Source organism: Lycorma delicatula, chromosome 6 (assembly GCF_047948215.1).
Source record: "Lycorma delicatula isolate Av1 chromosome 6, ASM4794821v1, whole genome shotgun sequence".
NCBI classification, from domain to species: Eukaryota; Metazoa; Arthropoda; class Insecta; order Hemiptera; family Fulgoridae; genus Lycorma; species Lycorma delicatula.
Window position 1 is genome coordinate 30,888,017 of NC_134460.1, and position 26,718 is coordinate 30,914,734.

At 29.5% G+C, this 26,718-nt stretch overlaps 1 protein-coding gene across 1 annotated transcript in view; it reads left to right on the forward strand.

Moving 5' to 3' along the window:
* Rgk3 (Rad, Gem/Kir family member 3) overlaps positions 1 to 23,405 on the forward strand; it is an 836,659-nt gene extending 813,254 nt beyond the window's left edge. The window contains exons 4-6 of the mRNA XM_075369062.1: positions 17,211 to 17,290; positions 18,500 to 18,689; positions 22,947 to 23,405. Coding sequence (XP_075225177.1) covers positions 17,211 to 17,290; positions 18,500 to 18,689; positions 22,947 to 23,209 — 533 coding nt within the window. The 3' untranslated portion in view covers positions 23,210 to 23,405. The remainder of the gene's footprint in view (positions 1 to 17,210; positions 17,291 to 18,499; positions 18,690 to 22,946) is intronic.
* Positions 23,406 to 26,718: the final 3,313 nt, after the last annotated feature.

Below are 26,718 nucleotides of genomic sequence, written 5' to 3' on the forward strand. Positions count from 1 at the left end.
AATAACTTCTTATTTCTTCTTCATCAAGATTTTATTTAAATAATTAATACTCTTCATGCATATAGCTCAAACAATCAAAAAAGAGAACCAATTGCGTCATTCTAAAAGTTATGTTATATTATTTATTCACTCTGTATCTTTTCACCAAGCTAGTTCACCGGATTCAAAATTAAACTTTCATCACATCATATGAATCTTTCAAATTAATACCATAAGCGATTGGTATTGAAGAATATTTGTTACCGTTGTGTAGTAATACTACTTTTAAATTATACTTGGACAAATCTATAAAAAGGCACCAGTCCTCAGGTTTATGAACTTGTTCTAAGTGCAACATAAGTTCATCAATATTTGTGCAATAAACCAAATTATTTTCATCAATAAAGTACTGAGAAAGTTCTTTTTGTCGGCTTCAGAAACCTTAAATTTTTGTATTTTTTGAACTAAATTCCAACCTTTAATCTGATCCTAACAGTTCAGCTTGATTTTTTGATATATTTAATTCCCTAACCAAGTCATTTAATTCACTTTGTGATATAAGATGTGGCTTATTGGAAGATAATTCAAAATCAAAATCAAAATCGTTGTTGTCTTCTTCGGTACTACCTGATTCTTCATCGCCGCTTTCGAAACATACATTCACAGGGGCTCAGGAACTGGAATAATTTCACTGTGACTATGATATGATTTAATTCTTTGTCTAGTATTGTTTATTTATAGCTTACAAATTATATTATCAAAGTTAACTAACATATAGTTACAATATAGGAACTTAAAATGCTAATTATATGTTGAAAAATGAAAAAATCCTTTAATTAAAATTTAAAAGTTTTTCAAGAATGGTGGGTGATAGAAAGATTCTGAGTTTATATTAGTTTTCAGCATAAAAAAAACACATTAAAATCATGTATCCCATGTTAGGAAACAAAAATTATGTTTATCAGTATAATCAACTATATGATATAACATTAAAAACTTCATAGAGGATGAAAAACTGAAGGCGGCAGATGAAACTGTAAAGTTCATGAAAGATGCATTCGAGTCGCTTAAAATAAAAATTTGAAAGTGTATAGATGATGAGTTAAACAGTCGCGTTACAGAAAATCTCTTGAAAGCATATGTAGAAAATAAAATGCAGAGATTAAATCGATTATCGCAGAAATGATTCGCGAAAACCAAATAACAAAAAGAAAAATTCATCAAAAGTAATGTAAATGTCATCAGCCGGAATTACGGCCGGTGGGATTTTGGGGGGTAAAGACCTTCACCACTTAATTAAATACGTTAAAGAATCAGTAACCCTGAAAATGTTGTCGTTTTCGACAAAGATTGACGACGCCCTGCTACTGATTGAAGGGGAATCACGTAACAAGATAGAGTTCCGAGGCTGCTCATGCATCCGGGTTCGGATGACTGGTCTCCCCATTTGCTACGTTACGGCTCAAAAGTACCTAGGTGTTATCCTTGAGGAGAATTTTCGGTTCAAGGAACATCTACAATATATAGAAAAACAGGCCGATGATTCATTTTATGGAATCCGTAGTCATTCATCTCGATTGAGGTTGAATTAGCGTATCATGCGTATCCTTTTTCAAAGGTGTCAGTGAGGATATTATGCTATATGCTGCACCTGTCTGAGCTCACCGCTTGGCTTTTAAGTGTTACGCGGACATTTTGTTGCGGGCCCAGCGACTTCTCTTGCTAGCTGTTATAGGCGATTATAGAACAGTCTCGCGGGAGGTAGTCTGTGTTATAACCGGAGTTAAACCAATAAATAGCTTGGCTAATGAGCGTAAGGAGCGCTACATTTCCAAGGTAAATAACCTATTGAGTCAGAACGAAAGCAGGAGATTGAAGAGCGGGACCTTGCATCTTGGCAGGTCAGGTGGGACGAATCCCCCACAGGTCGCTAAACGCATGGTATATTTCCTATAGTGTTTGATGTAGGTGCGATTAGATGGGTTTCCCCCAATCGGTATATCATACAGTTTCTCTCCAGGCATGGTGCCTTTCGGGCGAGTTTGGCTACGTTTGGTGGATTCGAGTCAATGCCCAGATTGTAGGACTGAGGATACAGTGGACCAAGTCCTTTATGTCTCTCCCGGATATGACGTCGAACGTTCACGAGCTGTTAGGGAACTTGATTCCTTTCTGGATCTCCGTATTAACTGGATGATCCGCGAGGAGTGGTCTATAGTGGCTGGTTTTCTTCGTGCCCCTGCAGTGTGTAGGTCTGCAGAAGGAGTTTAGTCGAGGTACTTGATCGTGCCAGGATCCCGGGGGGCTAAGGTTTCGGCCTAGGCATTGGATTGATTGGAGGTAGGCTCATTGGCATCGTCCCACAGTTATATTGGTATTGTTTATGATTCGATTAGGGCTCCCGCTGCCGGTGTATGGTAATCCGTGCGACACTCCATGATGGAACCAGGTGGTGGTACGGGGTTTGTCCCTGGTTTCTGCGCGGACCGGACTGAGGTTACGTTCACCTTGTTAGGTGACTTAATTTAGTCGACTTTGGGTGTAGGTATGAATTTCTATGTTGCGTAAAACATAATTTTGATTATGAGTGTAGCATTGACTTAACTTTCAACTCATTCATTTTCTGAGGCATTCTTAATCACGAACGTTGTTGTCAAATTTGATCTAGGCGCGGGGTCCACGTTTTTGCGGTTTCGGTTAGTTAGTTAAGGGAATCATGTTAGGTTGGATGTGAAGATGTCCGTTTGAAGCCTACGTGAAGGTAAAATTTGATTTATTTTACTGATGCAAATGTCTGCCAAGGCATTTACATCGGTGGCATCCCAATCGAGGCCTGGCTGATGACTGTGAGATGTAATCAGTTAGAGGGTCTAAAGACGACTTCCGATAAAGCCCCTCAGGGCTCGAAACGGAGAGGGTGATGTGGCGACCGGTAACGTCGCAAGGTGGATGTGTTTCCCGTACGGAGCTGGGATGCCGTTAGATTTACTGTTTATTGTAAAAATGTGGTGAAAAAATTGCTTTATACGAAATATTTTGGTCTCCCGAATCTGCGGGTCCAAAACTGACATAGAACCATTAGCTCTGAAAATGTTGTAGTAAAAGATTGTGGTGTATTGTAAAACTGTGATGAAAAAATGAAGTTATTCCACGGCCCGAATTCGGGCTGATGAAAAAAGCCGCGGTCGGGATTCCGGCTTCGAATTTTCCTAGTTTAAAGCCGATCCTCGAATATGAGTGTCGGCTTGAAACTGTAACCAATAATGTATTTGAATAGAAATAATTTTTTTTTATTATAGATATGAAAAAAAAGAATACAATAAAAGGACGCGGTACTATCGGTTGTGTAGTCAGTCAAGCTGTAGATTTATTACCATTTGAGGCGCATAGTCCGGATTAGAATTATTGCGGCCCGGGTACGAAATTAGATAAGAAGATGAAGCGGGGTGATAAAGGCATAGATAAATTAGACGATGCTTGTCTGCGCGATATAACTTATTCGAAATATTCCGATAATAAAACCAGATCGTCAGCTGATAAAGCATTAGCAGAAAGAGCTTGGGAACGCGTGATCGCGCTGGATAGCAGTTTCACTGAAAAAGCCGCGCCTTACACTCTAACTAACGCGATGAAACTTAAATCTAAATTTGGCGGCAGATTGAAACTTAAAAAAGGTAATAGATTAAAATGAAAGAAAAGCAGCGGTACTGATAAGAAAAAAGTCGCTAATAAAAAAAAATAATAATAATTGACTCAATACCGGAAATGTGCTTTATACGATTATGAATTGGTTGAAAATTCTGCATTTTAGAGGCGTTTTTATGCGACTCGCGTTGCCTAAAAAGATTAGAAAAAATGAACGCGCTATAATTTAGACAGTTCAAACAAACTCTGTATACATTGGGGTTGTTTTAAAAAAGTCAATAAAAATATAGGTTATTTTGATAATATCGGAGATGCGCATCCCCCTTCAGAATTGATGAATTATTTTGGAAAATCTAATGTAACATAAAATTACATTAGATATCAAGCCGATGATTTTGTAATTTGTGGTCGATTACGTTTAGAGTTTTTAAGCAATCCGATGAAAGATAGTTTTGTAACCTGGTTTTTATTTTTTATTTATTTTTTATATTTCTTAGATAGATGGAGATGTGTAGCTTCAATTATCGATAAATGAAACTAATTATGAAAGATGTTTTTAAGTAAATAAAATATTAATTTGGTTTTATATATAGATTTGTCGATATATATGGTGATAGTTCAATGATTAAAACAACATTTTTTCCACCAATAGACCTTTTGAAAGGGGAATATGAATTAGATTTCAAATGGTTACTGACAGCTAAAATCATTCTAAACGTTGAAGAAAATAAAAATAATAAATTATACTTCACTTTTGATGAGGACGTGATAAAAGATGAAAACAATAATAAATATGTGCTAACTAAAAAAACATACATAACTATACCAACAGGCTGTTATGAAATTGAAGATGTTAGTGAATATATATGGACTGAACTGAAAACTTTAAACAATCAATTATAATTAAAGCAAACAGAAATACATTACATGCTGAAATTAAAAGCATAGTGTGGATAGATTTTTCAGATTAAGTTTGTAGTATTGGTAGTCTGATGGGCTATGAATCAAGACTGCTAAAACCAAATGTATTATACCAAATGTAATATAACCAAATGTAATATTTATCAGATAAACTGATAAATATTCTCCCTGTAAATAAAATATGTGTAAAATGTAATATTATTTCAGTTAGTTATAAAAATGAAAATCTAGATCGTATTTTGTATGATATTTCCATAACGTGTAAATCCGGGTAGATGTGAAACATTTATGATTTAGTGATAATTGAATAAATGATAATTTATTAAATCTATGTGGCGAACAAGTGTTCTTGTCGTTGGTATTCAAACAATGTAAATAAACTATTGTAATTAAATTTTATTTTGGTATAGATAAATAAAATAATGCCTGTTATGTAATGAGTGATAACAAGTTTTTTATTAAAAAATGTTACAAATTGACTTAAAAAACATTAAAAAATTTAAATCTCAAGGATTTAAAATCGTTGATGGGAAATAAAAATCTAAAAGAAATAAGTTATTGAAATGAAAAATTAAAATTTTTTATATAGATTCTACAATGAATTATTTAATTGTTTCGAAATGTTAAGATATAAATAATATCACAAACATTATCCATTTACAGATAACTTTGATGTGGGTAAGGACATAAGAATCGCTATAAATCAACGGGATGTGTATACTCTTCCTGGCAATAGCTTTTTGATGGTTTGTGAAAAGCTTGTAGGCGATAACAGGAAAAAATCATCAGCATTAATTAATTTTGGGAGTGCATTTTTATTTGAGGAGAAACAGTAGACAGTACAAGAAATGTAGGCGTGCAAAAATGATGAAAAATGTGATTCGAATGACAAACTCTTTAATTTCATCGGCTGAAAGAACCGGATGGGTTAATAGTAAAAGTAAAATTGATACAGATGATGATGGTAATTTTATTTCATGTATACCATTATCAATGCTGATGGGTTTTACCCAAGTTTATAAAAAAATAATCATAAACAATAGACAAAAATTAGTGTTGAAACGTGTAGTAATAATAACTTGAACACGATACATTTTCAGGTCATAAATCTAAACTAGAATTAACAGAAATCGAATGATTTGTACCATATTTAAAGGCGGCTTCTGAATATCAATTGGAATTGGTTAAATTGAGAAATAAAAATTAAGAGCTGCATATGGGATTTAGAAATTGGGAACTTCATGGAATGGAATGGAATGCAAAGTTGGCAGGAGTCTATTACTCCCTACTTTATCGCAGAACCTGGACAGAGTCCCTTGCTGCTGGATCTTTCTAATCGGGCTTGTTTTTAAAAGGGTTATTTTTTTAATCTCGGATCTAATTTTTCAAGTTTTGTCTATTATTATTTTAGTGAATTTAAGACTGATTTAATTGCATTCCAATCCGTTGTTAAACCAGCGTTATCGAACCCATTTCATGGGCCGACCGCGGAAGGCTAGGCTTATAAAGCCTGTCCTCCCGACGTAATTCCCCTTCAGACCGTCCACTGAAGTCCTTTCGGTGATGGGAACTTCATGAAAATCCAGCAGTTACTCAAACGAATTCTTTGACATGGAACAGAATGCATCATCACAATTAAACAAACTGCGATATGTTATTGTAAGTTTTCAAACTGATAGGAAAGATAAGACTACTAAAAACACGAAGATTTTCGGGGAATCAGATGTTGATGTATAATATGTTTATAGAGTTACAAGAAGCATATTATAGAAATATCGATTCATCGTATACATTTTCAGATTATAAAACCAAGTCTCCATTATATGTGACTGATTGTTCACGACAAGATGAATCTATAACAATAGTAATTGTCGATCTGAAGATTAAAAGTGAAACTGAAGAGAATTTCAAGCCCAACATACTACTGTTTACTGATTACTGATTACTTCGACATTACTGTGTTCTGTTTACTGATATATATGACTGTAGTTGCTTTCTTGCCATTAACTGGTAGTAATAAAACAACCCATCGCTGAACAGATCATAGGTCAAATATAGTAATATTATCTTATTTAATTCATATAAAAAGAGGAATGAATGACCTACATACAGATAAATTTATCATCAAGGCCGCTGTTAGATAATTTTTTATTTTATATTAAAATTGAAAATTTTTTTTTTAAATTATTTAGGTCCTGCAAATCTGCAGGAGCATTAAAGAAATAGATTCTGAGATTTATATAATAAAATTCATTAGTGATGCAAAATAAATTTGCAAAATAATCTGTTTAATTTATAAATTTACCGTATTTTGTTGCTTTATATGAAATAGGTTGGTGGTCAGGATTCCGACCAAATAATTTAGATGTATTAAAGGATCATTAACAGATCACATGATCGATAACTGCACTGGGCACCGAAGAGGGTACATTAAAGAAAATGATGCTTGAGGAATTCCAAGAATCAAACCATTGTAAAAGATCAGGGAATCCCCATCTCATTTATGATTCTTTAATGTATCTATTTAATAAAATACATTAAATAACAAACTGCGACTGTTGATGCAGAACCTGAAAGTATATTTTCGATGATGATTATGCATTTGTTGTTAAATTTTCATAGTAAAAGAGTGGATTTTGCTGAAAAGTATATGGTGAATGAGGGATTGAGGTGGATACAAAAACATGCATTAAAGAATATATTAAATAACAAATTACGAGGAGTGGTGCACAACCAAGGGTATATTTTCCATGATGAATATGCATTTTTTGTTAAATTTACTAGTAAAAGAGTGGATCTTGATGAAAATATATGATGAAAGAGGGGGGGGGGGCTCTCAGTAAATGATTTTTTTATACATTAAATAACAAACCACAGAAATTTGTGCAGAACTAAGGTTTCCAAACTACTGTTCAGACAGACCCATGACTGCAGGAGGGTTTTCTCTCATTTTTTATACATATAATATTTTTTTTTATATTGCAGATGCATGCTTCTCATATAGAATACATTTTTTTAAAGTCCATTAAATTTAAAATGCCTTCAGTGTAAAAAGATTTTTGTTTATGTAGGTTGTGTCAGTATCCGTAACAGATTAAGAAATATTTTTACATTGCGTATCTTATCAATTTTAGAAGAGAAAATATTTGATATAATTAGAATTTAAATCATCCTAAAAAGTTAATTTTTATCAAATATTTACTTGATAATTAAACCATTAATCACTAAATAATACAATTTGTATATTATGTAATTCTGTTTTCTATTTATTTATTTTAGCTACTTTATTTTTTATTTATTTATATTTTTTTTTTACTTATCTCCTTACTTTGGATTTAGAATTTGAATAATTATTAGATTACCTCTTTTATTTATAACTAACTTCAAACTAATAATGATGGTTAGGAAAGTTTTTAAAAATTAACTAATGTCACTTAATTTCTGAACTTGCACTACTCTCATCACACATATACCGAATGACATATTACTCTGTGTTACCAGCGACAGAGCTATGCAGTTAGATATGCCATTATAACCTAGCTGATGTTCTCTGACATATATTTGGCAGCTGATGGTTTTATCCTGTCGACTGTTTATGTACCATAGTAACATACTCATTCACCATTAATATTACCTCACTTCCACTTAATTTTGTCTTATTCTCTCATTCTGCTCTCTCTCTCCCCCCCTCTCTCACTCTCTCTCACTCTCTCTCTCCTCTTTTAATTTACCATATGCTCTTCCACATTTTGATAACCAAATGACTTACCCTGTGTGAAATTTAATGGCTATTTATTAACATGACCTATGTTATTATTGTGTAGTAAATATTTACTGAAGTATTATATTTAGGAAAATATAATATAATAATAATACAATATCTATTTAATAGGAGTATAATTTTTTTGTAATTTTATACTGTTTCTATCTACTGATTTTTGTATTTGCCCAAATATAAGGAAGTTTTTCATGAATATGCTGCTGGAAAATTTGATTTTGTCTTGTATAAAGGATAAATACAATGTCTAAAGAATTTGTACAACCAACTTTGAAGTTGCATATTGCAATATTTTAATAAACATAGGTGGTTTGATACCTATAAAATAAGTCCATTGTAGTAAGAACTTCCCCAGCATGGAAATAAATAATTCCACACAACTGTAATAACTGCTGCATATTAACTATTGTAAATAAACTGCTCGTATTTATTACTTTATGAAAATGATGCCTATTGAAATAATGCCTATTATATTATCATGACAGAGTATACAAAAAAAGAGTAGATTATCAAAAAATAGTACTTTAGATCAAACATTAACAACCTCAATCAATGTAGTTTTTAGATGAATTTAAGTGAACTGCTGATTAAAAAAGTTAAGGAAGTTAAAAATATAATTACAAAATTTAGTGATTATTCCTGGAGTAATAATGGAAACATAATCCACAAGCTGTTTAAAGCCCATTTTATTTAAATTTAGTACAATGCTTAGATATGATCTTTCAAGCAATATGAGACTTTAATAAATAAAATTAAACAACCAAATTGCCTGTTTAATATGCACATGCAAAAATTTAAGTGTCCTTTTATTTAATGTATAGCTGGTCACTCAAGGCTTCGAAACAGATTTATATAGAACTTATTAAAAAGGGTTTTTAGTTAAGTGGTATTCCAAAAATCTGACTATACAATGAGGAACTTAAATTAAGTGGCAAAGATGTTTAGAACCTGTCAGGATTTTTATATATTTGGTACAATATGATATATACATTAATTACTATTTTTTCAATTTAATTGAGATGTTACCTGGGTAAAAAGAAAAATTTGTTTATCATATGAGTTATCTGAAAAAGATGTTTAATAATTTTATCAGTTTAGATAACAATATCAATTTATGGTACATTGATTATAATAATGTTAGTTTTTAATTAAATGTTGTGGTACTTTAAAATATTTTGTAGATAAAGGTTTTGTATATATTAAATATTTAACTTATACAAAACACATAGTATTATATTAATAAGCCATATACAGAATATCCATTTTAAATATGCCACTATTAGCATCCCTGAAACTTTATTGAAAATCAAGTTTGACATAAAAAACAGTGAACCAACAACTCTAATCAAAGTAGCGGCGATTTAATATTTTTTGCAGCTAATTTCAAAAGTTGTTTACAATACATCCTAAGTAGTGATACTGTAATTGAAGGAGACTCTAGACTACTTTTGAAACTAAACTGAAAAATATTGTAACTTTTATGCTTTATGATTTATTTATTACATTTGTATACTTTGATTAACATTAGTATTTTTTCCTCTTATGTTACTATTTTTCAGCTAAAACCTGTATTAATCCCATTATTTCAGTTTTGTTTCAAATATTAAATTACAGTTCAATATTGTTTTAAAATAATATTAAAATAAAGCTGAGAATTGTTTAGTATTACAGGAGATTGGTTGTACTCTATACATCAAACATTCATAACATGAAATATTTATTAGTTGGGAAATGTCAATGTGCATCTAATAATTATACAGTAACACATTGCATAGTAACAATACTATAACAATTACTACACTGGCATCATTAGCACTTGCATTAACTAACATAACAAATCATCTATTGTTATGTACAGTAATTAGTATGCGTAATATGGATCAAGTTCCATAAAGTTTAAAATATACTTTTTTCTTTCAGCATTTTACTTGAAGAGGCTGACGATTTTAATTAATAAATTGTTTACTTTTGCTAAATGTATTTTTTTTTTTAATGTGATAATTTGTTTATGGTTAATGTTTAAAATTTTAATTAATATTATTTTCTTGAAAAGATTAATTTTTTATTATAATGTTGATAAAAAATTACTGTATACAAGATAATTTTTTTCATAAAACTTGAAAACTTACTACTACTAATTATCGAAAAGATAAAAGATGAAAGTGGTGACAATTAAATATAATCATAAATATGGGTTATATAAAGTTTTAAATAAGTTGTAAAATAGATATTTACAGAGAACTATTCTAAAAATCAACATATTTGATTACTTATTTGTTTATACTGAAATTCTTACTCAAAGTAGGTTGTAATCTGAATTTCAGTTATCTCCATTGATCTCAAAACAGTACTGTCAATTAATTCCTGATGGCTAAAGAACAGTTTTAACATTGGTATCTAAATTTACATCACAGAAGAACATTTGTAATTAATTATAGTTGATTGATTAAAAACAAAAGCAGTAATTCTTTTTAATCTTAGAAACACAGTTATACAATAGATTCATAAAAGTACTCATTGCATATATTCTATAGTAGTCTATGATTATGCTATGAAGCAGGTCCTTTTCCTTTCATCCAGTTTTTGCTTGTTAATCTGTATTAAAATAACACATAGTATCCCCCTCTCAATAGCACTATTATAAAAAATATTTACTATGTACTAAATATTATAAAAATATGTACAGTACAAATAATTTTCATTTATTATACATCCATACAAGAAGGATAGACACAAGAGGATGGATTTCCTTTGTGTATGTGTGTGCACACGCATGTTGTCTGAAACAAGAATTGAAAAAAATTTGTGATAAATTTTGGATTTCATAACACCAGTGATTTTTTTTTACCCCCACATATTTTAAAGATTTTTTTAAAAGAACAGTCTGAATATCATATTAATTTCTTCTTAATTGCAAGGGAGAAAACCTCAAACTTCAGTACCATTGAGGTTTTTAATGCAGTTTTTAATACCAATGAGGTCATAAATTATTTGATACCAATAAATATTTTACTTTTCCTTGAAGTTATGTTTAAAAAAATAATGGTATGAATATGACAATATTTTATTTTTCTTGATGGTTAATTTTTTGAAAATGTTCAGGAGCAATTAAATCACCCTTCACATCCTCAAGAGATTTTGTGTTGGTTATCTTTCCAGACCCAAAAGTCTGATGAACTTTTAATAAGCAGTATTATTACAAACAGACTTTCAATTATTTATTATATTATCACTAGAGCTGCCAAAAAATATGAAATCAGAGGGGATAGTTGGGATGACATAATTCCTACATAGCCTATATAATTCAGGAAGAAGTAACCTTTCAAGAAATAGAAAAGAAGTTCAATAATTCCTGAGATTCCCCTCCCAATCAAATAAATTTTATCTATTTTTTAATGATACAGAATATATAGAGAATATATACAGAATATATACAGAATATTTTAATGACAATTATAATAAATAATATCATTATTATTTTATTTAATTAAGTACTGCCAATTCTATTTGTTTCTCAATGGATTAAAAAAAAAGTAATAAAAATTATTTCAAGATGTAAGACAGTTAAAATTGCTTGCTTCTAAAGAAAAAGAAAGGGAAAAGACTTTTATGTATTTATTTTTTTCTCTCTGTTTTTTATATGCTTTGTGGTTTCCAAAGTTCCATTTATCAGCTTAGTGCATTAATCTTGTGATTTATATTTGGACAGCCTTATCTATTTTAACCCTTTCTCAGAGGAAATGAAAAATCAAGAAATTCTCACTAGACTTCATTTTTTTCTTTTAAAATAAAAGGAAATAAAACATAACTATACTCTATCTTAGAATAAATATATTTTATAATTGCTACTATCCTAATATTACTTTAATAATCTACCTATTTGAAAATAGTCTTATTATGTACTTAAAATCCTTACACCGGTTTACTGAATTGGTTTATAATAACTGGTCTCAGTATTAAATACGATAAAAGTCAATTCATGTTATAATATTGATTAAATAGTGCATAAAAAAATTAATCACTTTTTTTATTTTAAACTGAAATTATTTTATTGTTAAATGCTTTATTACTAAAACAAAACAAACATTTCAACTTCTCTTTTAATATTCAAATCCATGTAAAAGCAACTAACCTTTACTAGGATTTGAACTTCAGAACCTTCATCTTTGAAAATGAGCTGTTAAACAACTGATTTAAGAAGAGTTAACCACTAGACCAACCCAGTGAGCTAAAAAAAAAACTATTTCTCACTTAAATTTCTTTGTAACTATTTCTTGATATGTTTTGAGGAAAATATTACATTTTAACATAAACATATTATTTCTTTCACAAATAAACTTACTGAGTTATAAACAATTCCTACTAAGAATATATATAGTACATGGAGAGAGATCACTAATTCTGTGATTAGAATATAACGGAACGGAACGCAAGAATGGCGGGAGTTACAATATTTCTCCCTTCAGATCGCAGAGCCTGGACAATGTGTCCCTTGCTGCTGTATCTTTTTATTATCGGGCGGATTTCATCGGTTATTTAGTGGCAGTTATAAATTTTTATTTTTATTTATGGACGGATTTGGTAATTTGCGTTCCTGTCCGTATGGACCATCGTGAAATTTATTTACTGGTTCTGACCGTGAGAGACTAAGCTTTTGAGCCTAGTAATCCCGGCTTGATTCCCCTTCAGTCCATCCGCTGAATCCTTTCGGTACCACCATTTATGGGCTAGCAGGAGTGCGCCTACCAGAGCCCTAGTTATTTGGAGGGAGAAATGCGCCCCGTTCTCCGGAGGGAGTTGACTAAACTCTATGCTGACTAAATAAAATTGTGGTCTCTTCGTGGGACGGTGTGGGGTGTTGTCTACCTTTTTATAGTTTTAACAACATTTAATTGCGAAAATGGTCACTTTCGCGGCCGGAATTTTCGCGCGGTTTCCGTTTATAGGTTACGCGATATAGAGGCTCCTAAGCCTGGAGAGTCATTTTTGACTCTCGTACCGCCTCTTCATGGTGGTTCGATTAATACGGCATGAGGCCGTTTTCTTATACCCTGTGGAGTACGGTCCTCTCGGCAGATGTCCCGGAGATGGCCGTGTTCGGACACGGCCGCTCTCCCGAACAGTCTGCGTGCCTGCGCCACCCCCACCTCGGATACGGTGTGTAGTCCCGCATCGTAGCGAAGTGACGTTTCTGACTATCCACGGTGCTCCAAATATCGTCCGCAACGCTATGTTTTGGACGGCTTCTAATTTCTTAGAATATGTTAGAATCGGCAGGACGTATAGCCGAAAAATGAGTAATTTGGTCGCCAGTGGATATGGGCTGGCACTGTTCAGTACTGGGTATAGTGAGGCTCTGACGGCCTTTGCCCATTAGGTCACATATTTAACATGTTCTCCTAAGGTAAACCGTTTATCCAGAACTACTTCCAGGTACTTGACTGTTTTCCCAAAGGGGATTTTCTCTCCTGAGATTTCCAGCTGCCTGGCTGGAGCACTTATCTTGTACGTGAACATCACTGCCACCGATTTTTCACCGTTGACCTTGATTCTCCACATATCGAGCCACGGCTGTCCTAGATCCAATTGCCGTTGGAGTCTCTCGATCACGTAATCTACACTTCCGGATTAATAATAATATGCCGTGTCATCTGCGTATAGAGCGGTCTTGATTCCTTCCGACAGCGACATATCGTCGACGTAAGCCGTGTACAAGAACGGCGAAAGCACTGCTCCTTGGGGGATTAGAATATAATACATCTGGGTAATATAAAATACTGGTTATGACTATGAGAAGGAAAAAAATTACCAGTTATCTTCATGGATACACTTACAAATTTTCCAGTACGGGTACATTTGATTTTATATTATAGGAGACCCCAAGAATATGGTCTACAGCTACAAGCAGCTGGTTACATCACAATGTTATGAAAAATGCTCTTTCATTTCAATCTTTTCATGTCAAATAATTATTAACTTTTTTCATAGATTAGATTTTTAGCAACTTATTTTGTCACCGTTTGCCTACATATAAACAAAAGCCAGAACTATTTTTATGCGATCTAATTTTTATAATTTAGGTTATATTTTTTTATTGGCCTTAAGTTAAAACAAATTTTACATGAAAGGATAATTTTTGTATTTCTCCCAAAAAGCAGTACTTGGAGCAGTGTTTCAGCATCACTACACCTCTGATTATCTGTACCTCTTGATTGGTACACTTATAGAGCACCATATCTATTGTTGAGGAAAACTTCCAATTACAAATTTCCAACTTTTGTAGAACAATCATTCTTTCTGATTGTGCTTACCTTATGAAGCATTAGTTGACAACAGTTTGGCATAATGAGTAATTGATACTAGTTACCGCTCATTCTGAATTCTAGTAATTCAAGTACTTTATTGTGTAATAAAGAACTTGATTTAACTTGAATTTGCCATGAAAGTCATCACCTTGATGTGAAGAAACAGTTATTTGTCATTTGCACTGATTTAGGACATAAAATAGTTTAATACAAGGTTTTTATACTATGTAATGATATTCCAATTTGGTCCCTAGATAATTGCCAATTAATGGTTTAACAATTTTTCTTCTGCATTGTTATATATTATATAGTAAATATAATGAAAATTTATGTTAGCCCGAACAGTTTGTGTTTTTTTTCACAAGTTATGTGTAATGGATATTTTTACAAGAATTGTCATATTTCATCTTTTTGTGTAGATTCTGAAATAATTTTTTTTCTTTATACAATTTTCAATGTGACAGATTCTTGCAACTATTTTCATTTTATCATTTTTGTTTCATAGGGAATCAATCCTTTATAGCTCCTTACTGCATTTTTCCTTTGTGAACAAACAAACTTGGAAAAATTTTGTTGACTTATGTATGTTATTTATTTGAAAATTCAAGAAAGATTTTATATAGTAAATTTAAATTTATATTGTCTACACTCTATTGTCTGCACCCTATTATCATGCTGTCCAGTATTTATTGTTTATACTTTTCAACTTATTACAGTGTATTAAACAATGTTCTATACAATCTTAACAATAATATACTTTCCTATAAGTAAAAAAAAAATAATAAATATGGTGTTCTCTCAACTAAAGTTAAATTATTATTTTTTCACTCTCTAAGAAGTGTTAGAAAAAAAAATATATATATATGTAATAAACAATATATGCTTCCTCTCCTGAATATACACAGTGTACACATTATATTGTTTCCCAGTAGAAAGGCCTACCTACATTAATGTGGTAATTTTTTGCTGGTAACTTGAGCCTTATATCAGTAGCTTATAACCATTTGTAAATGATAATGTGTGCATATACTGATACATATTTCCTAGAAATATATGAATTTCTGGTTAGATAATGGAATTTTCAAACCCCACTTCCTACCCAGTAAATCCTTAGGACCTCTCTTTTTTAGGATACCTACTACAGTACTCCTGGTTACAATCACACCAAACTATATTAAGTAAGTAGCTGTTTCAAAGGGTTACTCCACCCTCAACCTAACAGAGTCAATATGGAGTCCAACTTTACTGATATCTATACAAGAGAAGAAGATACTAAAAATAAGTAAAGAATGATAAAGAACATAAGTAAGTCGTCTCATTAAGATGAACAAAAGGTTATAAAAAAAAGATAATCAAAACATCAATAATTTAAAATTATCAGAAGATCATGATATTTTACCATTTATCAGTTACCTTCCAAATTTAGTAAAGTTAACATGTACCTAAAATACTTCCCAACTATTATAAGACTCACCCAATCAAGTGTGATCCTTCGGTTCTCTCCAAACCATAGGAATTGGAAATGGAATGTGACAAGATCCATTTAGCCAACCAGTCAACAACTTGCACAAGAATGACTGCAAATATGAGGTGCTCAGGATTTGTCCTGATCACCTAATTTACGTCCAAAATATATTTAATTTGACTTTTATCAGTGGAATTATATTTCTTTTCTGAGACTTCAACATTACCTCACCACAAATGTGGCAGAAATTGTTTGGATGATTAATGCGCATCTGAGAGGCATTGTTAATACATTACAGTAACTAATATAGTTTAAAAAGAAACAATTTATAAGCACAGTAATTTAATAAACATACACTCACTTTTCTGAACAACATATATCCACAAATACAAAAGCCAGCTACAAAACTGAATCTTACACACACAAGAACTCACACTTGAATGAAAATTAAAATTATTTCTCTACTCTGTACGACAGTTTATAAGTAAATATAATAATGTCAGAAATAACTAATGAGCGGATGACATGTTTTTATAGTAAGATGAAAATAGGAAGAATGACTCACATTCTTGTTCATTATAATTAGTGTGTAAATAATAAACATGATGACTAAGGTCTAACAAATCAATGTGACAAAAATTAAGCAATTGTAATAAATAAACAAAAGCTATTTACTTGACAAATAATATAATAAAATGTGTACACAAAATGCTATGGTTATGGCGTTTATGCATGATACTACCTGAAAATAAGAATGATAGCTACAAAAAAACTAGAAGAATTCTGATTTCATATTTGAAATCAGCAGGAAAAATACTATAAGAATTAGTTCAATCAATCAAAATCACTCTCATTTAACAAAATCATTGTTGGTCAGTGTTATTATTCAATTTGAATTTTTTCATTTTTCCTTCTCAATCTGAATGTATGTAAATCATAGAACATTGTCTTCTAGTTTCAGTTCATTGAAAGAGAATATTGTTTCATCCAATTCTAAATGCAGTTATATAATAATGTATTTGTATTTTGTAAAATAAGAAATTTTATTATGAAAAATTAATAGTATTAACAATTATAAAACACTAAAGCTGCATTAACATTTTCTTTTATTTCACAGATATGCCAACTGAACAATCTGTTTGCATTATGCTCAATGGAGAAGAATCAGAATTAAAATTTATAAATGTTGAAAATAGAGTAAGTAACTTCATTCTTTATTATATTTATGTAAGGTTTACTTGTAAACATACAAATGGTATTTCCTAAAACTTATTATTATAAGGGTAACTAATAATTATACCACTTACACAGTATCAGTTAGGTGAGTGGTAAGTACAAGACTGTAATTCAATCACATATTGTGATAGTTTTTCGGTGGTTTTGTGGGAACTGGTTCAAGTCATATTACAAACTATACAAAAGAGTAACTAGTTTTAACTGACTTGAATAGGTTATTTAGAACTCAGCCATTTAGAACTGCTGAGTTTAAACAGTCATACAACCTATTCTGAGGAAGAAAATCATAATAAATAAATATTAAGATAAAATACATGTTAAAGTAATATTTAATATAGTTCTATTTTTATGATTTGAAGTACAATTTTTATATGATGGAATTAGTATAACATTTTGGAGATTTGGTTAATGCAGTAGGTGATATCTTATAAATAATATCCGACAGTAATGACACTCAGAACAAGTACTTAAACAGTTTGATGAAACATAAATTTCACTTGATTGCTTGGAGTGCTGATGTCAGGTAGTACATTTAGTTCAATGAATAAAACAACGGGAATCCACTTCACCCCAAATCTTTCACAATAATCCTGGTGTAAATGCTTGTATTCTTCAGAATGTACAGGATGGACTTTTATCTCACTCAAGCCACCTACAACATTTCATTGATGCAACTTTCATCAGATAAAATGAAAACTTACATGGAATGGAAACTTTTATTTTACTTAAATATGTACAGAATTTTATTTACTTTGCCTGTCTCTTAGTTACTTTGTCTATTTATTTACTTTGAATTTTATAAACAACTTGAGAGCTGTTTCTCACTGCCCAACCACCAGACTCTACTATCCATGACATCTTCATTAATACATTCCATTAATAAAATTCTACCGCATCAATAAAATGATTAATCAATAATCATCAATAAAAGTCACATCAGTGTAGGACACCCACTTACTATATGCCTGAAAGGTATCGGGTATGGAAATCTTTCCTTAAGCTACTGTCTCATGTTGAATTTCATATTAGATGGTTGGTACAGTATTTTAAACTATAATTTTTTTTTAATTAGGTTATATTTTATAGTACAGGAAATTTTAAATATTAATTTTGTTTAAAATCTGAAAATGGTAATTATTAGAAAAATTCATTTTCTTTCTTATTTTGCAGGGTGAACTGGATACAAACATTGTTGCTGATGCATATGTTATAATGTATTCCGTAATTGATAAAGCAAGTTTTCAGAGAGCAGAGGTTGAATTAAATCGACTACAAGATAATGAAATGCTAAGGTCTCGCCCTGCCATTCTTGTAGCTAATAAGGTTGATCTAGTTCGTAGCAGAGCTGTATCCTCACAAGGTAATATTAATAAGTTTATAATTACATTTTTCCATTGTAAAAATTTCATAATTGAAATTTATGTAAAGGTTCTAGTTTATATTTATTTCCGTTGACTTCAAGAAAAAATATATATAAACTTGCATTTATTGGTATTTATTAGTACAAACATTTTGAGAGTATCAGAGCAACCCCAGAAACTTGCTCCCATTATAATAAAAGTAGGGTTCCTTCTGTCATTTTAATTACGGTTTTATATAATAAATAATTTACATTTAATTTTACTTTTTATTACAATTATGCTATGTATATATATATAATAGGGTTCCTTCTGTCGTTTTAATTACGGTTTTATATAATAAATAATTTACATTTAATTTTACTTTTTATTACAATTATGCTATGTATATATATAATAACAAATAAATGGACAAGAAAAATAACATAATAAAACAATCAGAATTAGTTATTACTCTAGCAGTCCACTGTGCTCTTTGAAAAATAAGTCTCTTACATTTTAATTCATTATCATATTCCTCAAAATGTGTCTCATTGAAATAAGAAAATGTCAGACCATACTTATTAATTAATGAAGAAAATTTTGTAGCAATAATAACATAATCTTTATTCTCTTAAGATTTCTATACTCATTTTTTATAAAATTTTCAAGAAAAGGTTCTCTTGTCCAGAATTTTAGCAGTACTAAATTAGGTTATTTTAGAATTATTCCTGGATAAATATATTCAAGAAATGTTTCCTTATTAAATCAAGATCTTTACAGCTTCAAAATAGATCTTAATTTGGACTTACAAATGACCAATATTTACAGCTACATAAAACTACATTTTAAAGATATGTCATACCTGAAAAATGTAAATAAAATGGAAATTCACAGCTTTTTAGTATCTTCTGCAGTTGTTACTGCTTGTTAGAGTAGTGCTTTAAATTAGTTGACTGTTCTTAAGAAAGTCAATCATCAAAATATTTTCTAAAAATATTATGTTTCTAAAATTCTGCACCCACAAAATACTATTCATCATGACCTTTCCAACTAATTTTTGGCTCCTCATTTTCTATTGCTATGGAAAATCTTGAGTGCTATATCTGTAAGGACTATTGTTTAGTCTTAGTTATAAGCTGCAGTGACAAAATTATGTTTATTTTAGAGAACCAAAAGGCTAAGAACTATTCAGTACCTTTTTGTATTCTTATTTAAATAAAGGTACAAGCATATATTATTATACTTTATTTATTTTTGGTAATAAACTCCTGTATAAAATGAATTTCATCAGAGTAAGAAAATAAATATTATTTAATTTAATTCAAATTTTTTGTTAGTTTTTCTATAAAAGAATTAATTTATCTTAATTAATTTTTCTTATAATTATATAAATAAATTAATTCTTTAACTCCTTTATTATGTAGGTGTTCTAAATTTAAATTTTGCATTATAAATTAACATCTATAATTAATGTTACATCAAGACAATATGTATCAAGATTTATATATGGATGAGAGTTATTTCTGATTATTAGCAAACTGTACTAGAAAAAGGCACTATATTTATTTTAGTTTTATGACAAAAGAATTAACTTTAGCACTGCAACTGGAATCCTTTCTAAAATAAAACTAAATGACTAATTATTAAATAGAAAAGCTATTGTATTCCTTAATGATAAATAGTCGTGCTTGTTAGGTGTATCTGACAGTTATAAAATATGATTAATTACTATCTACTATCCCATTGTACTGCCAGTTTAGATATTTAAGTCATTCACTAAAATCTGAGTGTTGTTCTGTGTAATACCATAAAAGTTACCCAAAACATAAATTAATAAAAGTTTCATAATATACTCATATTATTACATTTTATATCTATGTTGTACAAGTATAAAAATGCTTTGAATTAGGTGATTAAATATCATAAAAATTTAGTAATTTCTTGAAAGAGAAATAACTTTTTAAATTTTGTTATTAAATGACAATTATTTTGTCTGGAAATATACGAATAAGTGTGAATGATAAGAGATGTATTATTTAAAAAGTTCAGCATTTATCACAGAATAATTAATTTTATTCGAAGGAAACACACTGCAGAGTCATCAGATTAATCAAGCTCCAATAGGGAGCAGCTATCTGATAAATTATCATTCTTTATACTACGTTATGTACAATAATTTTTTTGAAGGTATGAGCATGGTTCAGAATATAAATAAGTACTTAATTAAATTTTAATAAAAGCTAAATCAAAATCTCTATACAATCAACTAACTAAACTGCCTTGTGGAAGTTTCTTAATTCCAGTCTTAAATAAATCTTTTCATTGCTTCTCAAACCAGCTGAAATATTCTTGTAATTAGTGTTTGAATATTTTTTTCTCCAAAAATTTCTTCAGTGATCTAAATAAGTGACAGTTGAATGAAATAAAGTCAGAGCTGCTTGATAAACGAGGAAGAAGACATAGTTTCAATTAACAGGTAGTTATTGTTAATTAATAAGTAAAAAGGACAAGCATGACTTGCAAGTACAAAACTGAACCTTCACTTATTCTTCATCTGTAGCAAGAAAATTTAAATAAATAAATGTCCTTTGAATCCCAGGTAATGGGAAGTTATGATCTACCCTAGTGAAGAAATAATTTTACTTTCTTGGAGAAGGAGGTGATTGTGTGTTTAGATGACAATTGATAAAAATCAATTTAAAAAATCAGGATCCCTGTAAAAATGGTGGATCCAAATCTCATCAAATTTAGAATAGAGTTCAAAGATTAGGTCATCTCCTCTTTCAAAATAAGGAAGTAATTGTCACAGGTAATAAATGTTTGTTGTCTGGTGAAAGAAAGCAAGAACACATGTATTATTCTCAGTTATAACTATTGCTCAATTCTCAAACATTAATTACTAACGTCTGGTAATGACATTTGTTATTTTACAACTGGTCCATATAGATCACAAGTTTTTAAAAAACCAATGACTTTTAAAAAAAGTAATTGGTTGCCAAGGATAATGTTGATTTTCCATATGCTCTGCTTTCATAAAATGATTTTGCTCAATCATGACTTTAGTCTACAAAAATTCATTCTCAGCCTACATTAGAAATCTAATAAAAAATTTCACAAGGCTTGGCACTTTTATTCAAGGGAGATTTTATAATGGGTTTATTATAATGCTTGGTGTTTAATTGTATCATTGGTCAGTCAAATTTGTAAGTTTATACTTATCTGAAAGTCTGAGTAATTTAATCTTTTAATATATCATAGAAAAAAATAAAATGTTCATTTTTATTTTGCATTTGAACCACACAACTATTTATTTTTTTTTCTTAAAGCAATTTTTTTATGATTCTATTTTCTGCAGCTACAAAGCATTAATTTTTTTTGTGACTGGTCTTTGATATTACTTTCCCAGCAATTATAGGTAGAATAGCTACATTAAAGGGGGGAAGTATTGTGATCATGTCAAGAATGAAGTACTAGGTTTTTTGCAAATCTTCACGTGTATGTGCAAATTACGTATGTATGTAATCAACTTATGAAAATATATACATATATGTAAAACTAGTAGATCATTTAGGGCAAGGTTTGCAGAACATTTTAGATCTTGTAAAAACAACAAGTTAGATTTCTCAAATCTTGCAGACCTTAATAAGTTTTTTATTAACTGATGATGAGGGAAACCCTCAAAAGCACTTTTTTGAAATAACAATAAGCATAAGGTAAGAAGCATTATTGAATTCTGTACTCTAGAAGGTTATAGTTTTATCTTTAACATAATTAGTACAGAGGGGAATATGGACAAATACAATAACATGAAAAAAATTGATTTGCTAAGTTAAATATACATACATATGTATGTTGCACTACTTTTGGCCATATATCTTGAGATTGACCAAGCCAATTTTCTTAAATTTTTTTACAAATATCTATAATGGACTGATATTATTAATTTTTTTTCAAAATTTATAAAGGGTTGGAGGATAACACAAAAATATTAATATTTATTTTTTTCAGAGGTATTTTAGAGAAAGCTTTACTTAAGCAAATTTGTTAAGCTTAACCTATATACGAATATCTTTAGATAAGTTTTTCTTAAAATATATACCCCAAATCTAAAAAATAGATATTCTGTTTTTTTTGTGTGTTTTTTGGAATGTCATGCAATATTTGCCAACTTTTTTATTTTAAAGAAAAAAATGAATAAATATTAATATGCTCCCATTACATTAAACGAAAATATTTCAAGCATTCATTTTTTATAAAATTTGTTTTTTTTATTACAGATGGTAAATGCCTTGCATGCACATACCGTGCAAAATTCATAGAAATATCAGTTGGTATCAACCACAATGTTGATGAACTTCTCGTAGGTATACTTAACCAGATACGCCTAAAACGAGAACAAGGGGATAAAGATACTAGTTCACATTGGTATAAAAATCGTGGCATGGTTCGAGCAAGTATGAAAGCACGCCAAATGTTTACATGGATTTTTGGTAAAGAAGATTCAAAATTTAAAAACTGTGAAAATTTACATGTTCTGTAACAGCCTAAAAATAAAATAAAAAATGCAGTTTTTGTTTCTTTCTAGTCATAATTTTTTTTTTAATGTATGGTAGATATTTGTAATAATAAAAAAATATTAATCATTATTAAATATAAGTGTGAAGTATAAATATGTATTATATGTTCTTTTTTTTATAGGTACAAAGTATCACTTAGAAATTGTTTTCATCTTAGCAATTTTATTTACTAGATAAACATATAATGTCATTAAAAAACATAACATAATGTTTAACAGAAATGTACTTATAAGATGAGATTAAATTGGTTTTGGTTTGGAATTAAAACAAATAATCTTATATTATACTAGTAAATTTGGTATTTTTATAATTTGGTATTTTTATAATTTACTTCATATCAAATATTGTTTTATATGATAAACCTTTTCATTTGTTTTGACGATTATAGATTTTATGTTGTAAATCATGAAAAATGTTTTCTTTTTCCTTTAATTATGTATAAGAAATAAATAGAAATTAAATAAAATTAAATTGTATAAAATTGTTCTTACAGTCACAAAAATGACATATCACTAATTAATTCTATGTTTGATTATAGAAAATTCTTCTTTTTCCATTTTTGTTATGATTGAATAAAGTACAAAATATTTAGTACAAAACAATTTTTCTATTCAAAAATATGTGCATAAGCTAGAAAATGTATTTCCAACTACCTTAGAAGTATCGATTATGTTTAAAGTATAGACAGAAAAACTTTTTTTTTTGAGAAGGTGGTAATCAATCATAAACTAGCATTGTTAAATTTATGCATTTATCACCAATAATAAAAACAGTGGATATTTAAAAAATATAAACCCAATGGATTTTCCTATCATAGGTCATTTCCTGTTACAAACATCAGCAATGGTGGTACCACTTTAATGATTAAATTTTTCAATTTTACCTCACATCTTAGTCAACACAAACCAAAATTTCATTTAATTACAATTTTTGATTTTTGATAAAATGCTTACCACAAAAAAACCTTGCATTTGTTTTTCCACTTGATACTGCCATGTTATATTATATTAGTTAAACTTCAAACAAAGCTTTCTGTAAGTATTTTTTTTTGTATTGGTGTTAACTATCAATTCACAAACAAAATATTTGAAAAAATTAAATTCCAATGGGATTGTATTATGATTAAAATTGTATTGTCTAGGAGGTGAGTGAATAATGAAATTAATGATCTAATAATCTTTTACTGAAAATAAGGATTAGATAAAACATAACGAATACTAATTAATTATCCTTATTCATGCGTTTCCCATACACACAGTATATCTTCAACATCACATGAAAAACAATCTGTAAAAAAAATATTTATTTTTTGTGATTAGCTTATTACAAGGTTCAATTTTATTAACAGCCACTAAAATTACATTAATATAATAATTGTTCATTGTAAAACAATTTATGTAGATCAATCCTTAATTAACTAACTACAACTAATTTCTAGGGAATGATTTATGGAATGTAGCAAATGATATTTTTTATTTACTTCAAACTCATTACTTCTGGCTTGATATTACTACATAAACTTGAAGCGTGTAGCTTGTGCGTTGGATGTACAGGTCAGTAATATATTGTTTAGATACACCTTAAAACATTAATTAAGCTTAGTTATTAATATATGTTTAGTAAAAAACCTTAACGAAACAGACTTTTTGGGAATAAAAGTTATTACAATAAATGGGGATCACTACAATAGGACTATACATCTCTTACTAGGTGAAACAGAGCTCATTGGCATTACACTAAATAATTCACAGCAAATTAATTATTATAATCATTATTTATAAAAACAAATACTCATTCTTTTAACTGCTTATTATTCCTTTTTCTTTTTCTCTATATTGAGTGAGCATAATCGCACAGAAATCTGTGCTTCATCAGAAGGCATGAATACATAATTTTTGAATTAAAAATGTAGATAAGATGTAACAGAAAAAAGACTATTGTTTTTTCACATTATAAATTATTTTTCTAAGCAACTTTTTTTTATTTTATGCTCAATTAGTTGTTTTTGTTTTTAATCAAAAGATAACTTTTTTTTCATAACTATTTACCAGATCTGTCTTATATGCCACAGATTGTAACAGCAGCAGAAAAGTTCATTTTATTCAGTGTCTGAGATTGTAACATACTATTTCTATGTTTTTAATTTTATATATATATATATATATATATATATATATATATATATATATATATTTATTCATGCCTTCTGACAAAGCAAAAATGTCTGCAAGACCACTCAACAGAGAGAAAAGGAAGAAAAAATAATAAAGATTTATTTTTATAAATAATATGCTGCTAGAATAAAATTTTCTAATTTGTTTACAATGAATTACCCACCATCATTTATGCCTTTCATAGAGTTAGTTAATTTATTTTTATGCTCACTAATTATTGTTTACATTAATATCAACAAAAAAAGTTTGCTTACATGATAAATCCTATTCACAGTATTAATATAATGGTTATTGTAAAATATACTGAAATTTTAAAAGCTTAATAAATACTAAATGTAAGCAAATTGTGATAACTATTTTAACTATAACTGAATCTTCAGTTTAAATTGTTTTTAACTTAAACAAAATAATAATGATATCGCTTATAACGCCATATTTGTGTACAGCCATTATGCCTACATATTTATGTAGGGCCACAATGCCATTTGGTGCTGACTAGATTGGTTTTAAAATACTACTGATCAAAGACATTTTTAATCCTGTATTTATGCTTTATGTTCTTATTATACTGTTGAAAAATTAGGCACATATACGTAATCTCTTCTAGTATAGTATAAATTAGTCATTCTTTCATTAAAAAAAATCAAATAAAGATTGTATCTTATGAATACAATTAGCTAGTAGTTGAAAATAGTCAATTGTGGGAATACAAAGACCAGGATTTTCAGAAAAATCAACTTTATTTTTATTCTGATGGACCGATCATCCACACTATATTACTAGCCAATTTACTAATTTGTTGTGCATAGAGTGATTTTTGGCACAGGTATATTTGCAACAATGTCATTTTCAGTTACCTAAATATCACCACCATTGGTCTCAGTTTCTCTTTGTATAGTTTGCACAGTTCAGTGTCAGTAAGATTTTCGTCTTCATTCAAATCACTTTCACTACCAGATTCTTCATCACTGTCATCGAAATATTAATATTCAGAGTCACTTTCAGCACTAAATTCACTGATCTTATTCTCATTTTCTAAAATATGTTTTAGTTCTTATGCGGATAATATCTTTTTAACTTTAAATCAGACCCAAGATTTCACCATCAGCCATTATGAAAATAATGGAAAAACCTTGGAAACACAAACAATTTTATAACTTTAAGTATTCAACTAACACATCATATAAAGGTTAATAGCTGAAGCATAAGTAAAATCAATTCCACATGACTTATGCATATGGCAGCAACGGCCCATGATATTACGGCACCAATTGATGGGTGTGGCAATCATGTGTTAT